We start from the raw sequence: 18,543 nt of genomic DNA, 5'->3' as shown, positions 1-18,543 counted from the left end.
AGTATTTTTATCTGTGCCAATTCAAATTGACAAACTTATGGTGAACAGAATTAATACAGTTGATGATTTTTCCACATTATTTTATACATATTCACTAAACACTAAATCTGTAATGCCTAAGTTATGTTTGTCATGAGAATGAAGTTCTGTAAGGATTAAAATAATGATTTTTTCTTCTCTTAGATGGAAATCCCTTCTTCCAGTATAATAAACCAGTACATTGCTTGTCAAGGTCCGTTACCGAACACTTGTCCTGATTTTTGGCAGATGACTTGGGAACAAGGCTCATCTATGGTTGTAATGTTAACTACTCAAGTTGAACGGGGCAGAGTAAGTAAAAGATTTCATTAAATACCACTTGCATAATATTCTAAAAATCTATTGGTGATTGCCCTTTAAAAGATGAGAGGAAGATACTATTAATTTGCTAATTTATTTTATTTTTTTAATGGCAGTGCATTCTTAGTACTATTGCAATCACAACTCCTACATTTTAAACCTTTTGATATTGTTAATATAGTTAATCTTAAAACTTTGTTCAGTGCTCACATACATTGAAATTTTCATGTATTCCTTAAAATGTTTATAGACATCTTCATTTGAATCTTTATTGTAAAGTAAAAAACAACTAGAATTTACTGCTTAGGATTTTTTTGTCTAAACTTTGAATGAAGACACTTAAAGAAGTTTCATCAGTTTTTGTAGAGTAGTTCTGTGATATGAATAGGTTAATTCTTTAAGACAGCCTAAATCATCTTTGTAGTATAAAGATCACATACTGTTGTTTGGCCACCTGATAAGATGAAAATCTAAAATTTTTCACAAAATGTGCTTCTGTAGTTATAGATATTTGTTTAATCATATGAAAGAATCATTATCCTTTCTTAAATCTCTTTTATACTAAAACCTGTAGAAGTACAGAGGATTAGCAATAAAAGAGTTAAGGAAATGTGAAATACTAAAAATAATTGTGTATGGTGCCATAATAGGCTTCAGCCTTCCCCCCCACCCCAACCCCACAATCTGTAGTTTGTTCTTAGTAGCTTGATTCATTGTGTAGTCCTTGTTCTTTGGAGACAGGCAAAACAATCATATCTGGTCATATTCACAGTATAATTCCAAAGTTACCAGGTTTGTAATCTGGAGCATTCACAGTAGCACTGGATGGTTGAGTGCATGGACAGAAGTGACAGACTGAAACAAGAGTTTGATGGAATATCTCCTAATTTAGTATTTCTTTTGATGATGGATTTTATAGTAGGTTATGGATGCCCTGATCAGTTCAGACTTTAGTTCAACTGTCTGTATATATTCTAAATTTTTTTTAATAACCATGTATTTGCTGTGGGAGGTCAGGCCTCTAAATATAATTAAAATAATTAAAGGGGAGTTGTAATGGTTTTAAACCATTTTTCAGTGACTCAACATGAGCATGATGCTGCCTGCTCCCAAATAAAAACAATTAGAGGGAATTTCAGTGCAAGTGCCCTTTTAATTTATTTGAATTTTCTCTGCAGATCTGCTAAGAACAGACTTGCAATAGCAGTTCTCTGAGGTTTCCCCACCCCCTCAGTAACAGTATTTGTGGAGTTCTTTGGAGACCTGCTAAATACTGAAATAAAAGGACTTATCTGTCTTATACCCATAGGCAGACTCCCTGCTCTAAAGCTGATCATGAGGCTACTGACATCACTATCCCACTGCATGCCGGGATGTCTCAGTGGAGCAGGAAGTCTGCAAATCTGGCTGCTCTTAAAGAATCGCCAGGTGGGTTGGAAAAATGAAAGTACACTTGAGCTGAAATGACCTCGATAGTAGGCATTTAAGAAATATATCAGAAAATCTTAGCTTTTAAAATTTGCTTTTACATTTGATAGCTTTATCAAAAGTCTTTGGAGTCCACTGTCTGCATTCCCCCGGTTTCTGCATTAGTTTAGCGACTTGTTGCTTATGGCCTTCCTCTTCTTTTCATAAGTTTTCTCATATAAATATGCTTTGAGAGGATTAGTTTAGGATTTTAGAGGTTGGAAATGTTTATAGAGCAGCTCCTCTGCCACTCAGGTGTTGAGACAAAATATTTTATAAGCATACCTTTTAAAAGTTGTACTGAAACTTAAAGGCACCCATTATCAGTTGTACTAACCTCAAGAGCTGGTACCTGTGTCCTCTTGAAAAGGGGAGCAGGAAACCTACATGATACCTTATTTCATAAGCAATAATTAAATAACACAGTCTCTTTGGTAAGTAAGTTAACAGTAATTACAAAGGGATAAAATAGTCTTTACTGAATAAAGGTGTAAGGAACTAGAGAGAATAAAAATAATATTCTGTGAATCTAAACACAGGCATCTTTAAAAATCTGTTGACCTTAGGTTAAATGCCATCAGTACTGGCCAGAGCCATCCGGAAGCTCATCATATGGGAATTTCCAGATTACCTGCCATTCAGAAGAAGGAAATCCTGCTTATGTCTTTCGAGAAATGACACTGACAAACCTGGAGGTAAAATCATAATATATTTTGTTTAAACTTAATTTGTGGAATCCTCAATGTTAAACTACCTAGTCAGACTTTCTTTTCAGCCTGATGGCATGTCCACATAGAACTGTTTCTAGAAGACTACAGAAAACTAGTCTTACTGCCAAGTACTTAGCTCATATAAATTCTGCTCTCAGAATGATAACAAACTTTTCATGAGCAAAATGTGCTTACTGGCCAAATCACAAGGATTTCATTTCCATAATCTTCTTAATTGGTTGTGAATCACATTAAAAATGTGTTCATATTTGTCTGAAAAAAATCTTTACTGGTGCCTTTAATGCCCTGGCCAAAGAAAAAGAGTAATTAAAGAAGTTGAGAAACTTGTTATTCCCTTGATGTTTTCAAAACGCCAGACATTAGAGGTATTTCATTATTGCTACTGAAAAATCTCTCTTTCTAGAGGCAAGCACTTCTTAATTCCAGCTTGAAGACTCTGCAGCCTGTGTGCAAGTAGATTGAAGGTGAATCCTGCTGAGGCATAATGAATTAGGATTGGCTAGTAGGTGTAAACAAGGGCCTTCTAGGACATGCATAACATGATTTTCAGGGCACGTGTGATTTCCACAGCTTCCCCAGCTAGCATTTCAATCTCAGGAATTTTTGGAAATAGGTATCTGGAATTTAGTTCACATATTTGTTTCTCACTGCTTGGATTTCCAGATTAGATGCCAGTTTTACAGAGCTGCCTTGTAGTCAGTTTGCAGCTAAAAGTCCTTCCCTGTGTGCTGTTGAGACAGTTACTCATTTACTATCAGCAGTGGAACCTCTGTGGACGATTTCATGCCAAAAGATTACTTATTGTGTGGTAACTCCTGTTCTTTGAAATGCTGCTTTCACACAGATTGTACAGCCTGTCCCCTCCAATAATCAGACACAGATTGTTTGTCAGTGATTTTTTGGGGTGCTGGGCGGGGCGGGGGGGGGAAGGAGAAGGGAGTGGGAAGACTAAGTCATTCTGCACTTGATGTATATATAGTATTCTGGATAAAATTAGAGGTGCAGATAAGGCCAAAACAATACTGCTGTTCACGCCGAGTCTGAAGGAAGGCTTTTATGCCTGGAAGGGCCCGGCTCCCCCTGCCCCACCACCACCAGGTCTGTCATTTGATCCAGTAAGATATTACCTCCTCCTGCTTAACTTGCTTTGCTAAAATTTGGGACTTACATTCTTGTACATCTAGTGGTAAGATTGACCATTTGTATCCTTGAACTATTCGCTATTACATAAAGTGGCATTCTTTTATCCTGTTGTAGATAAAAACATTTTTATCTTGTCTGTTACATGTTCTGTTACACTTATTTTGTTTTCTAGGAAAAAGTGTAATTATAAAATCCAGGATGAACAATAATTGACATTAATAAAGCTCTGCTAATTGCCTGAAGCCACTTTTATTATGGGCACAAGTTGTTACAAGTGTACCATTGATTTTTTTTTTTTTGTTACTGTTTTTTTTCCATGGGACCTTAATTACCCTGAACAAATTTTGTGTTGCTGATCAGAAAGAGGAAAGCCGCCAACTAACCCAAATTCAGTATATAGCATGGCCTGATCATGGGGTTCCTGATGATTCGAGTGATTTCCTAGATTTTGTGTGTCTTGTGCGAAAGAAGAGGGCTGGCAGAGAAGAACCCGTTGTTGTTCATTGCAGGTATTCATTTTTTTTCCCAACTTTCCTAAATCATCAAACTGAATTTATTTTTCATCAATTTTTTTCTGTGCTTTGTTGTTCAAGTAAATATCTACTTGTGTCTCTGCTCTAAGGAGGACAGGAGAACTTAACATATAAATTAAACAGTTACTTTTTCTTAACACGATAATCACATTTTGATAAGCAAATATTTTGAGTTTCTACAAGCATTGATCTGCTAAGTAAACTGCTTGCGAAAGTCTATATAGTAATGAAGGGAGATGGCAAAAGGTATTTCGGGAACTGTTTTCCTTCTAGTGATTATTCTGCAGAGCTCTAGAAGAGCCAGATAAATAATCCATAGCAGGAGATACAAATGGTATATGGAATAATGAAATAAAAGACACTTTCACTAAAGTTTGCAGATTCTCAGGCTACGTGATATTTTGATACATACATTAAGATGACACATTTTATTCAACAACTTACCTTTTTCGTTAATTGAAATAACTATTACTTGGATTTTTATGTACACCTGAAACGTTCCTATATGTGCTGTTCTTGAGAGATGGTTTTTAAAAGGATTTTGCATTCCTATAGTAAATTTCAAAATATTAATCCTTAAAATACTTAATTAAGTAAACTAAAATATTGAGCAACACCAGATGTCTTCAGATGAACCTGCAGTACACCAATTCTTGGTTAGTAGTTGAGAGAACAAAATTCAACCTCTAACTTTCTGACCGCTGTCCAGACAGTTAATATTCCTGAGTCAGATAGGCATTTTCCTGTTTCAGTTGCAGAAAAACTGAGAGAAATTTAAGGGATAAAATCAGTTTAAACATTATCTAACTTTCAAGTAAACCAGGCATTTATAATTCATTGGAAGTGAGTTGATCTTATCTGTAAGCATTACTCTCTTTTATCTGCAGTAGCATACCTTTTTCACTCATACTGTAAATAAAAAGTAAAGCAAAGAATATTCTTCAAGGAACAACCAATCTTAATCAAACTAAGGGTGAATGTACTCAGTGTCCAGCTTCCACCAATGATCATAAGCAGATGCCTCAGGAAGAGTAAGAACAGAACAAGGCTATATGGTGCTTCTGCCTTCTTTCTTTTGAGCTTCCGACTATTTTCGGCTTAAAGAAGTTTCTGAACTGGTTATGGTTTGTCTATTGAGTAACCCCAAGGCTTTTCTTTTCCAAATACATTTCTGTTCTTGTTCCTGAGCTTGTGAATTCTTGCATTCCTGTCCTTTGGCAAAAAGTTCCACATATTTGCATCTGAATTTTTTTTTTAAACAGTTTAGTTTGACAGTTTCTAATTATTGTACTGGAAGAGATGGTTAGCCACCCACCCTGTCCTATCATGATTTTCTTGTCTTCTGTGATGTCTCAGTGTTCCCCTTGCATCAGTCATTTCTTGTCCAAGCTGAAGAGTCCCAGCCTACTTGATGTTTATCATATGGAAACTGTATCACACTTTTCATCATCCTTGTCGCCATTTTCTGAATCTTTTCAAGTTGTAATGCATCCTTAGCTTCTTTGACAAATACTGCTTCTGTATTACTTTGATAGAGCTTTCGGCATATAAATTCTGTATGTTAAAGCTAGAAGTATAAAAGCCTATTTAATAATTTAAATATAACTAGATTTACATCATCATAAAATTCTTTTGACATCATGGAAGTATATATAATAGCTTTGATGCCACCTTCTGGTCAGAGTTTTAAATAAATACTTTGATCAGATTTAATTTGAAGTTATACTTCAAAATCAGAACAAGGAGTTGCAATGTTCAGAATGTTCATGTTTACCTAATTTATTTAGAAGGAAATACTTTCATTTATTTTCTGAAGTATTAGTTGTATCAGTCAAGATAATGCTGGCATGTGAAAATACGGATTTGGTCTTCTATTCATATATGAATAAATATTGGTTTTCAAAACTGCAACACTTTTCTTGAATGTGAAAAATTTGAATTTGAAACAAGCTAATATTGATATTCAAGATAAAATGTTCAGCCTTCGAGAATTCCTAGTTGTGGTAAAGTGTGTATGTATGTAAAACAGTGAAAATAAACCTTTAGGATTGTTCAGTTTTTAAACTAAAGATGATTTTTATAAGCTCTCTAGCAATTTTCCTACTCTGAAATATATGTGTTACAATACTTCCTTTTCTTAACAGCAATTGTTCTTACGTGTTCCTGGAGATTTTTCGAAATACAGAAGTTGACTCTCTCTAATACCCCTTAATACTAAGAAAATGATTATTATTCTCATCCTTCAAAGGTTTCTAATAGTTATTCTGTTCCTTATTCTCAAATATGAAGATATGGATCATTTTGAGGGAGGTATAAATGGTTTTATCAAGTCAGCCCGACATTCTAGTAACAGTCATTCCAGTAATGGTCAAATTGATTCAGAATGTACAATGTACATTTTCTTTAAGTGTACACGTTCTTTAAGTGTGAATGATACTCAAGATGCTTTTTTTATTTCTTTTTTTTTTTTTTTTTTTTTTTTTTTTTTTTTTTTTTTTTTTTTACAGTGCTGGGATTGGACGGACAGGAGTTCTTATCACTATGGAGACAGCTATGTGTCTCATTGAATGCAATCAGCCCGTTTATCCATTAGATATTGTAAGAACCATGAGAGATCAGAGAGCCATGATGATCCAAACACCTGTGAGTATCATACTTGCTATTCTGTGTTGTAGAAGAATAATTTCATATTGTATAGTTGTATCATTAGACATATTTTTATTAGACTGCTGTTGATCGTTTTTCAAAGAGGACACCTTTGCCCACTGTAGCTTCAGCCTTGGCTCCAGGCAGAAATAAATTGCTAGGGCTATTGGAAAAGAGCAGTTCTTTAAATTTCTCCAAAGAAAATGTGAATGAAGCAGCTGCTTTGTCAGGTATAGCTGGCAATTAATGTCAGAAATGGCCTGTTTTTAGTAGTGTACAGATTACTCCATGGAGAATGCAGGAGCCTAATTCCAGGAGTTAAGAACGGGGGTAGTACAAAACACAAACACAGAGAGGTGCAAGACATGAGGAAAAAACACAAATCAACAAAAGGTATTCATAGGCCTCCATTTCTAGGTCATCCCTAGTTTAATGCTGCTGTCCAGTATTCATGTTCAATTGAACAAAATGTTTTACTATGTAGCTGGGACAGGAAAGATGATGATATGGGAAGAAGAATAAAGGATGGTTCTTGCTGTTTGGGATGACTGTACAATATGAATTTCTACATGTCTATAGCATATATAGAGAGGAAGAAAGTCTTATTAGTAAAGGGAGGAGGTGGCAGCGGGATAGGGATTTAACTATTATTTTTTCCAGGATGTGCTAAGTACCTTATGGTCTTCTCATTTTCTTCTCAGAGAAATCAGGAGTTTCTAGTTTCAGTGAAACATAGGTGTTTGCTGCGTCAGCGGGAAAAGGGATGAGAGACTCAGTGGTGTGTTTTTTGTTTTGTTTTGTTTTTCTAAGAGGTTTCATAAACACGAGCTGCTATTAGTATGCCTCCTTAGTATACTGTCTCTTCCTGCTTTTGCACATCCCAAAAGATTTGGCCAATGTCCACAAGGTGGCGCTATGCGTGAGCCTCCTCTAATACGTGGCGGGAGTTGAGAAAAGGGCCGTCAGGGAACACCGGGGCCGAAATAAGTAGTTTATAAAAACATGTATAAAGTTAACTACTTTAATATATATGCAGAAATGGAGTCATTGAATCTGTTACTATGCCCATTTAAGGTCTGGCATCAACAATGGCAGCATAGATCAGGATATTGTAAGACACCAAAGCGACGGGAACGCTAGCTTTCTGACCAGCATGTACACCATTGCACAGCAGTCACTGTCGGTCACGGCACTTTGCAAAATAATAATTTTATTTCATTTTAGTTTTATAATAGTCTAATTTGATTACTGTGAGGTGTTTTTAACTATTACTTGGTTAAAACATGATATTGGTGACCTCTCATGTATGGAGCTGCTAGACTTGAAAAATATAGCAGATAGGCACTCTAAAATGCTAAGCAGCTAGGATTCTAGCTTTTTCAAACACAAAACAATTTTCTCTCCAATTTTGAGAAAGAGGTGCCAGTAGCATGCCAAAATTAATGTAAATAGGAAAAAGTACTTTATTATAGTTTCTAAACCCAAGTGCACAGAAACTAGGTTTGTGAAACTTGACTAAGGAAATGAAGGGCAGAAAAACTCATAAATAGGTGATGTTGTCAGAAGAGTAATGATTTTGTGGATATGACTTTTGGTATGTATTTTCAAATGCCTTTCATTCCATTCTTTTGTTTAGAAACAAGATGTTCTAATATAACTTTCCTATTGTTTTGTGTTTTCTGAACTATCTTTGAAGCACAGTTCTGGCCCATCAGGTGAATGGGATGGGAAATCTTAGAGAGCCCTTTTGCTTCCATATGACACTGTTCCATTATGTTTCTTTTCAATTAACTGAATCTACTTTTTTTTTTTCCAGAGTCAATACAGATTTGTGTGTGAAGCTATTTTGAAGGTGTATGAAGAAGGATTTATTAAACCTTTAAAAGCATCACTGCATAAATAAATAGCAAAAAAAAAGCTAGGATATCAATTGAGGAATCCTGTCCTCTATAATGAACTGGCAGCATTCTTTGTGCCATAATACTGTTTGCAGGAAATGATAGTGAAGTACAGCAAAGAATTGACAAAGGACTTTGAAAACTTCAGCACTGTTGCACTTTACGTTGAAACAAAATCAGTCTCTGAAACTCTTCTAACCTTCATGTGTTTGAAGACTTTATTTTCATGCTTTGCTCCAAACAAACCATAAACTGAAAGAACTAATTGTGTTCAGGGTAATCTACGATATTTCATTGTAGTGCCATATACTGCGCTTCTGGTTGAATTGCTACAAACAAGGCTTGGAATTATTTCACTCTGTTTTACACCCATGTCTCTTAAAATGAAAAACAAATGAAAAAATACACTAAGCCATGGTCTTTTCCAGTGCTAGGTTTATTTACTATGTACAGACTCTCACTTTTGTTTTTTACAACATTAGCAATATTGCCAATACTAGAGAGATACACACTGCCTACTGATGCAGCACACTTTGTCCTACACCCTTATTAGAGACCAGCTGGTTGTTAGGGGAAAGCTGGCATCTGTGTTAACCCAGCAGTAGCTGCATAATGCCCACTTACCAGCATCTTGTAAAATAAATAAATAAAAATAATAAATAAACAGCATTTCTTTGACACAACTTGTGTGTCATACACTGGTGTATTCTGATTCATGTGACTTAAGATTACGTGATGGGAACTAGTGCATGCATTTATGTCTTAACCCCTTAAGTGCCTTGAGACTTACAGCGTACATCCAGTGAAAAGGCACTCATGATTCTATGGGGGTGGTATTGTCCTGTCATATTTATCTTAATGGGTTCAGATTTTGAAAACGGCCCTTGGTGCTTGGAATATGTTACTGCAAGGGGTCATGGAAATACCATTCCCTCTTTTCTTATACAAGTACCTGCGTGCTACTCTTAGTAGCAAAAGCACCTCTGCCAACTTAATGAATGAGCATTGTTTGCTGCTGTGTTGTAATGATGTGGAAAACCTGACACATTCCTTCATTCCTTTCAACTAGTCCCTTACTAGCAGCTTACCATGAAATGCTAGTAGGTCTTTAGAAGCTGATACTTTGTTTTATCCTTTTATGGAGAATAGCTGTCTTACTCAATTAGGACATAATTGTTTAATAGCACTGATACCTAAGTTAAACTTATGATCAGGTGTGATTCAATTCCATTATCTGCTAACTAATTATTTTTTAAGCCCTCATAGTTGATTTCAAGCCATGTTCGTACAGGTCTGCCTTTTTTTATATATATATAGTTTGGGGAGGAGGGATGGGAGGACAACACTATCAAGTTGCCCCAAAACTTTATTTTAATTCCTTGATGACCCCAGTCATTTTGTTATGTTTGTGCAGAATTACAGTTTGTATGCATTGCCTTTTATTTAGGTAGCACATTCGTAACAAGTGTCTGTCTGATACAGTATCTGAGCTCATTCTAAAGGTACATGTGTAGTCCCATTTTTAATATTTTTCCAGTATAGGAAAAAACAAGTTAGCAACAAGATGTCCAGTTTAATATACTGTAAGAAAAAAAATCAGTCACTTCTTTGACTGCCCTGCAACAACGTAAGTTTGCGCCCTATATTTAAAAGTTTTAATTTATTGTATTGGTTTCTCTTGAAAATGTTTTATCCAGTCAATTTTGTTATAAGCTATATAGAGCATAGAATTAAAATGGAAAGTTCTACACTGAGAAAGTTTTTAACTATTGAAGAATTATATAATATAATATACTGTGTTCTATGGACATTAGAAAGAGCAGCTATGAAATATTAAGTGAAAAGAGATTCAGGCAAAGTGAAATCCTGGCTAATGAATTAGTAATAAAAAAGAAACACAATGCCAAATGGAAGATATAGTTTTAAATATTTTTAGAAAACAAAATAATATTAGCTGGCCTGTGGCCCTGTTACTTATGTTTCTAGATTTGATGCATAAATCAATACTATCCCTCAGTGGAAAAAATGAATCTTATAAGAATCTCTGGATCTGAGAACCTGAAGGTAATAAAGTAGCTTTAATCTCAGTTTTGTTCTAAGCCATTTGCAATGAAAAATTTATTCTTTAGGAAAGTAAAAGCTTTAACTTCCATATGACAAGTTTATTAGCTGTGATGCTGGCTAGTTGGAAGGTTAATTTAAGCTAAGCACTTAATGTCTAAAATTAAAATTATTCATCCATTATATTGAAATAAATCTTCTTCATAGTCAAGTTGTAAATGAAAATAGCATTTGCCCTTTTTTTCTTTCTGAGGGAAAGCAGAAATAGAGTTTATAGTAACAATGCATAGTGTTTGTATGTCACCTAGTAAAATATTCTTATGTAAAGTTGCCAAAGCAGTTTGAGTTCAGAAGACCCATTTATACCACAATTATGTGTGGGAGATATTTATTGGTTGTCTGTTGTTGTTTGTTTGATTACAGATACAGGCAAGAATAATAGGATTCTTCAAAATGTTTATCTGCATTGACTTGAGCTGATTTTTAATGTACTAACCAGTTGCAGTGGGAAAAAATTGAAACAAAGTAACTAGTTGGTGATAACTGGCCATCAGCTAAGCAGTGGCTTTTTGGCTTCTCAAAAGCAGATAATAGCATTAATCAAAAACTCATTGGGAATGAGAATAGCTTTGAAGCCTTACTGCACCATACATCATTCATTCAAATGTTTCTACCTGTTGTGGTATAAATGGCTTTAAAATATTTTTATATGGCTGAAAAAAATCTAAAACTGCTAATTATTTTACTTTGGGTTATGAAGATCTGTATCATCCTTAAAAATGAAAAAAAAAATTGTATGTTTCATGCTGTGCAAAACATGAATGTATCTTTCAGACATAATGACCTATATGTGGTTAATGTTATGACTGTTAGATTTTATGAATAATTATTTTCATACCATTTGATTTAGGAAAAATGTTGGATGGGTGGGGGAAAGAGTATGTTTGTAGCACTTCCATGGTACAAATCCAGTTTAAAAAAAAAAAAAAAAAGTTTTCATTGTAAATAAGAGCAATATTATGACAATTTTGTGCCAAGGTGTAATGTTAAGATTTTTGTTTTCCTTCTTAGTTCAGATTGAAAATTGCCACTACCATCTGTTATTTCAAGTGAATTTGAAGGGTTTTTTAATAGAAAAACATGGGGGAGGGTTGAGTGTTGTGGGGGCATTTTTTATTTTTGCTAAATATGAAATAAGGTATAGGTATTGTTTTATAAATCATCTGCAGATTGTCAGCCAGTCAATTTTGAGAAATACTGCTTTACATAAAGCAGATAAATGAGTTCACTCAGCTGTACTGAATTTGGAAGTATTTGGTATTTTAAATAATGCATAAGCCTTAAGCAATAAAACTCACTGCTTTTATGCATTTTATATATGCTCTCCCAGTAATGAAAAAGAGAAAGCTTGTTTATCCCATTACACTTAATGCTAACTAAAGTTTCTTCCATGTTTTTCTAAGTGTATTAAATCTTTCAGTGAATGTAGTTTATGCCTCCTAGAGACAACAGCAGCATTTCTTTTAGAATAGCTGATTACAATATGGCACAACATCTATTAGAGAAAGGGAGAGAAGGCAGTCAGGAGGTTTAGGAACATGAGCGGTTTGTTGTGGAACCCGTTTAGCTGGCACCTTCCCGTGCAGAGCGTCCAAAAAGCGTCGCGGTACCCACGGAAGGGCCAAAATGCAGCTGAGCTGCTGCAGCTGCACTGCACAGGGAGATGGGAAGTAGCGAAGGTCTTGCACAGAGATGCTGGAGCTCCAGATGTGCTGTGGAGCTGGATTACATGGTGTTTTTGTGCTTCTACAGTGTGTGTGCGGGTGTGTGGGCGATGTTTGAGGGCTCAGGGAATTAGCGTGAGCATGAAACAATACAGGTCCACCATCCACAAATCTCCCAAGCAAAAGCGGGTTGTCCAGTCCATATGCTTAGTTGTGCCTGTAGACCCACTCTGCAGGCAAGCTTAATTAAAGGCCCTCCGCCCTGAGGATGAAGGGAGGGACTGGATTATGGTCCAAATCCAAATTTTGTATATTCGAACTTCTACAAACTACAGGAATGGTGCCCTCTAATGTCACTTGTAGTCTTTTTGTAACTCACGTGTTATCTCCGGTCCCTGGTTGGCCATGGATATTTGCTAATCAAAGTACCCACCTTTTCTCTTGAGACTGGAAAAGCTCTTTTCCATTACTACATTTACTACTGGGATGAAGGATCAACACCCAGTAAAAACATATTCATTGGCTAAAAGTGGATCTTACATGAAATTGCAGAGATAATAATTAGTGGTGTTTGGAAAGCTGTTAGGAGGGGAAAATGGTTTGTTGGTATTAATGCAACTGTTTTGTCCAATTTCTATTATCCCACTGAACTTACAAACTAAAGCTGTTGGGGTTTTTTTGTTTTTGTTTTTTTTGGTTTAGTAATCTGCAAAGTTTGTCATCATCGATGGATTTTACCTCTGTGCTAGCTGTTACCATGAGCATGCACCTTTTCCATTCATAGGGCTTCTCCAGCTACACCTTTAACTGGCATGTAAGCTGCTGCTGACTTTGGCATGTTTCACCCACTGAGAGCTCAGCTAATAAAAATCTGAGAGAAGTAAATCACTTTTTAAAAAGTTGAAATTTTCACAAAAATTGGTATGTAGTTTGTTTTCTTTGAAACAGCTAGCCTAATTAAAAAAAAACACTAAAATATCATTCTAGTATGCCATAACATGAATTTTGGTTTCACAGACTGGCTGACATTTTTTTAGTTGCATTATTTCATATTTAGCAAGCTTACACATTTTTAAAGGGAGATTTTTTTTCAAAGTTTTTTTGATGTTTGAATAGTAGCACTTTATCTCATGCTTACTACTGACTGAACCATCGGACAAAATAAATTGGGTTTGGAGAGAGAGGCTTAATGGGTTTCTGTACAGAGATAATTTGGATTACACCCTGGTACGACTGCTTTCTGTTGTTCTGACTGTTTCTCGTTTATTTTTCTTATGTTTCTGGCAGACTTTCAGATAATAGATATTAATAGTTCTATCGTCTCAGTTTTTCTGATTTAAAAATAATACAAAGCCTGTATTTAAAAAAAAAAAAAAAAAAAAGGTGCAGATAGAAACTACAGGGTACTTGTAAATTTATCTCTGTGATCTCTCTGTTAACTGCGTATTAGCTATGTTTACTGTAAATGTTTCTGCTTAGCATTATTTTAACATTAGGTCAAAATACCTGGAAATCAGTATTTTCTTTTTAACTTATTTGAATTTTGATAACTAAAGATAATAATGCACAACAAAGTTTAAAGAAGTTGTCGTCCTCTTACTCCTAGGCTAGGGGCCTAAGACGTGAGTGAAGGGGTTACACAGTTTACATTAAGCTGTTTAACTGGAATATATCCGCAAAGACTAGAATATAAACTACCCAGTGCAATTATCTCAGTACATAGGGGCACCACAGTAACCACCCATAACAATCTTACAGGAAAATGAAGGTAAGAAAACTAAGGTTTTATTTTCTAGCTTTGTTTTTAGTTTGGTTTAGGTTTGCTTCACTTACCAGTGATCTCATTTTAACCAGTCAATTTGGCAGGGCTGTTTGTGCAAGGTTTTTTTCTTCTCCTTCTGTAACAGGTGCTATATTATGTGTAAATACAAAGGGAAGATTATCTAGATCATTATTAACAATCAGATGGTGGCAATATTTTTTGCTAGGCACTTCTGGTAATTAATTTGCATTTCCAGCTGTGGCTTTCAGCTGTCAAATTTCATCTCAGTTTCATACTGCTCAATGATTACAAGTGTGAAGTAAATCATCTCAGAGTTGAATAGCTCTTTTGTGGTTTAGACTAACTGGTGTATCTATCTTTCTGTTAATGTTGAGAGGATGGGGAAGTTTCTTCCCATTAAGTAAGACTTTTGCCTATAAATTCATTAAAAAGCACATGAGGAAAAAAAAATTACAAAATGCAACATCTTGGTTAACAGCCAGGGTAGTTGACTGAAAATGATGGAAACTTGAAATTGGTCAACACTGGACAATGTGAAAACAAATTCAGCTTTTGTCACTGCAGCTACTGTATGCTTTAAAAAGGGCCTTATGTATTTGTCCTCATTTTGATAAAATGAAATTTCTTGCCATTAAAATGATAAATGATAAACTAACATTCTACAGAAAACCAGCAGTTCCCAGAATTAATATGCTAATTAAAATTTAACAAGTCTTGTTTTAGTCTTAAGTAAAATTTCATTTTATTATGTGGGAAAAATGCTGTTACGCATATTTTGTGGATATATTCAATTTCAGTTGACAAATAGTTGTCTAGGTACAGACTTGAAAATATATATATAGTTTACTTGTGGATCTTAATTGTTTAATTGCAAAATAAAGATGTGCTTTAGTAATTTAAAGTTTAATTTTTTGCGATTTTTCTTGCTGCTGTACACATGGTTTTGTTATGCTTCTTTTACAGAATTCTGATGCCAGATAATGTTCATCTTTGTATTTTGCATTTTTAGATTGTGTTCTGTAACTACAGTTCTGCTTTACAATAGATAAGAATGTGTACATTATGCATTGAGCACTAGAAAAAAAATGATAAATTAACAGGAATGAAATTGTTTGCCTACATAAAAAATGTGATATTAACAGTGGAACCCAAGGGTTTTTTACCTGAAAAATATATGCTGCAATTTTTGCGCTACTGGGGAGAATAACTCCTTATTAATCTTTTATACAGATATGTGAATTTTAAATGTATTTCAGAGACAAAGTGCTCAGATTATAGTCTGATCACAAAATGAAGGGCATGAGGACTACTGATGTGAAGAATAAAATTTCCAGATGGAAGCTTGTGATGAAAAAGTGGAACAAATACTCGCTGCCAAAAAGTGAGGGAATGTTCAAAGCTGAAGTAGTAAGAAAAAGATAAAAGGGTGTAGAAGAGAAGGCAAAAAGGATGATATCTCAGGAGGAGCAAGTGTCTAGGAAAAGAGAAACACCAACATGTTCTTAATTTGACTTGATGATTGTAGGGCTTTAATGTGAGGACAGCGTGGTTGGATTTGAAGTACTAAAAGATAAGCCACTGGGAAAACATCTGAAGAGAGAAAAAGTAGGAAGAGTAGCTATCACGTTTCTATGTGCATACGCTTGGACTGTATCTGAGTTCAGAGGATTGTGAGGAAGGAGCAGACTGTAATTACATGAAGAGTAGTAAGAGGCTGGATATGAAGTAGGCGAGCAAAAATGTTTGTGCCATTGAAGTGACAAAGGAAGCTGAGAGCAATGGGGTGCTGACAAGGGAGCTTTGGAGTGAATGGGGTGGAAGGAAGTTCAGTTTGAGGAACAACGTGAAGACAGGTGGAAAGTTTAATTGGAAGTGCTCTAGATAGCAGGTAATTCATTCTCCAGAACACTTTAATAGGAAGATGCAAGATGGTGTGTGCTTACCAGTGGCAAGGAGAGAACTGTTTATGTCACGCAGATCTCTGCTAGGAACTAAGCATCCTTTTTATGGAGATGATTAGTTAGTTGATCTGCATTGTGAAAACACTGGATATCTGAAAACTTCCCAGATAAATGAATGGGCTTTTTTTCTGTTAAATGTAACAAAATTTTGTATTTTTCCTCTGGGATCTTTATTCAAAGTTTGCACATATATTTCATGTTAGACTACTGGGAGCAAGCACAGTCTCTGCTCCTCTGACAGTAAGTATCCAAATACCCTTTTGTGACTTGCGTTCATGATTAAATAACCAGACGTGAATCTGAATCTCACCTTTCTCCTAAGCTTGCCTTGTTCCTTCTGTTTTGTGTCTCTCTATCCTAGATGCTCTGGTGCTAAAATAATTGATATTTAACATTAAAATCAGCCTGCCTTAGCAATATTTGACAGTTACCTAGCAACTTTATTTGTGGTTTCAGCAAGTGACATCAAGGTAACTCACTATATTCAGGCAGTGGAGTCAGTTTTGCCATTGCAATGTACTAATGCATTTTTCATTACAGCTAATCTGTCTGCTTGGCTAGTAAGTTACCAGGTGCCTCAGACCAGGTTTTATAGTTGAATTGGGAAGATAATATATTATCAGCAGCATAATTCAGCAGTCCCATAACAAACTACAGTCTCCACTTTTACAGATGGTGTCATGTAGCCGGATTCCCAAATATTACAGAATTTTAAAGAAATCTGGAGTTTGTTTACCTAGAGCAGTGATTCTGTTAGTGGGCAATATACTTTGTGAGTGGAGTTTATATTATCTTTCATGCAGTTTTCTATTTTAGGGATCTCAAATACTAGTTTGAACACAACTGTTTATGTACAGAAAAAATACCCACAAATAAAGTGCAGCTCTTCCTAATTACTGGGGCTAATGGCAGAGCATTTTCCCCTAGATGGCAATGGCAAACAAGAAAAATGATAAAAATACAGATCACTGGGACAAATGGTGCTTGTTTTTTCAAAGGATGTTAAAAAACAAGCTGCATGTTCCAGCAGTGTCATCATCTGTGCTGATAATCTACAATTCTCACAGTTTCAGTGTATAAATACTAGTATTAGTTTGTACATGATTCTGTTTTATTTAATATACATAACTTAATGCTATGTATATCCTTTAAGGAAGTATTTAAAATGCTTCAGGAGAATTCAGATACGATTTCCTAGTAAACCTAATGGGTGAGGAATGCATTTGTTTGAGGCTTTTTGCTATTGCTGGTCAGGTGAAGACTTGTTACAGGTAAACAGAAATGAAATCTTCCGGCAAAAGTGATGAGGGGGAACTTGTGCTCTGTCTCAGTCTGTTCAATACAGAAATTTTGTATTGAAAATACAAGGCACCCCAAAAGTTCAGAATAAAATGCCACGTTGTTAGAGAATTCTTTAAAAAAAAAAAAAAAAAAGTATTCCAAATAGCTGAGAAACATAAGAGGTTTTTTTATAGTTTGGCAAAAAAAAAAAAAAAAAAAAAAAAAAGAAAAAAAAAAGAAAGAAAGAAAGATAAGAAAAACAACAAACTTTGAGGCACACTGACAGAGGCGGCACCTTTTATCTTTTGATTTAAAGACAGAAACTCCGTAACGCCGGTACATGTTTCTCCTGCGGGGTGTCTGCAACGCGAGTGACCGAAACCGGGCTGGTTTTCCCCGGCCCTAGGGAAGAGCTGTGGATTTACACAAACAGCCCTTAGGTGACGAAGGGGGTGAGTCTGCCACAATGTAAGGTCGGTTTAGAGTCAGCCTTTACGAAAGGATAGCAGAGGCGAGAGCGAGTGTCTGGTAATAACGCTGAAAACGACGTTTATTGTCTTTTTCGTGGCGGCTGCCTCAGGCTGAGGAGTACTAAGCACCTTGTAAAGGAGTGGTGGTGCTCGCATGCTACTTTTTACAGACAATATCCCTTCCCCGTCCTCTCTCGGGTACCGTGAGGGCAGGGTGGGACATGGCGACGGCGCCCTCAGGCCCCTCGCGCCTCAGGGACGCGGCGGGCTCAGAGCACCGCGGGGCTACGGGACCCCCTCTCCCCCCCGCAGGCCGCGCGTCGGCCGCGCCGCGCTGCTCCCCCGCGGCAGCAGCCCTCCGCCGGGCGCAACCACCTGGGCTCTCGGCGGGGGGGGTCCGCCCCTGCCTCCGGTGGGACCTGCCCCTTTAAACGGGCGTTAGCCCCACCTTGCGCCCCGGCGAAGCAGAGCTCTCCTTACGCTCCCCCCCCTCCTTGTTTTCCTTC

The 18,543-nt window shown here is 36.1% G+C and overlaps 1 protein-coding gene across 4 annotated transcripts in view; it reads left to right on the top strand.

Annotated features, from left to right (window-relative positions):
* The window catches only part of PTPN4 (protein tyrosine phosphatase non-receptor type 4), a 121,952-nt gene extending 106,726 nt beyond the window's left edge, over positions 1 to 15,226 (top strand). For 3 of the 4 annotated variants that reach the window (XM_064514723.1, XM_064514722.1, XM_026118419.2), the window contains 5 exons: positions 184 to 330; positions 2,373 to 2,501; positions 4,041 to 4,189; positions 6,721 to 6,856; positions 8,676 to 15,226. In XM_064514723.1, the coding sequence (XP_064370793.1) occupies positions 184 to 330; positions 2,373 to 2,501; positions 4,041 to 4,189; positions 6,721 to 6,856; positions 8,676 to 8,762 (648 nt within the window). In that variant the 3' untranslated portion in view covers positions 8,763 to 15,226. Of the gene's footprint in view, positions 1 to 183; positions 331 to 1,648; positions 1,768 to 2,372; positions 2,502 to 4,040; positions 4,190 to 6,720; positions 6,857 to 8,675 lie in introns of those variants that run through there. The other variant, XR_010389945.1, reaches the window with a different exon arrangement.
* The last annotated feature ends 3,317 nt before the right edge of the window (positions 15,227 to 18,543 follow it).

The sequence above is a fragment of the Dromaius novaehollandiae genome, chromosome 7 (genome assembly GCF_036370855.1).
Source record: "Dromaius novaehollandiae isolate bDroNov1 chromosome 7, bDroNov1.hap1, whole genome shotgun sequence".
In the NCBI taxonomy this organism is placed as follows: domain Eukaryota; kingdom Metazoa; phylum Chordata; class Aves; order Casuariiformes; family Dromaiidae; genus Dromaius; species Dromaius novaehollandiae.
This window is presented reverse-complemented; position numbering and strand designations above follow the sequence as displayed.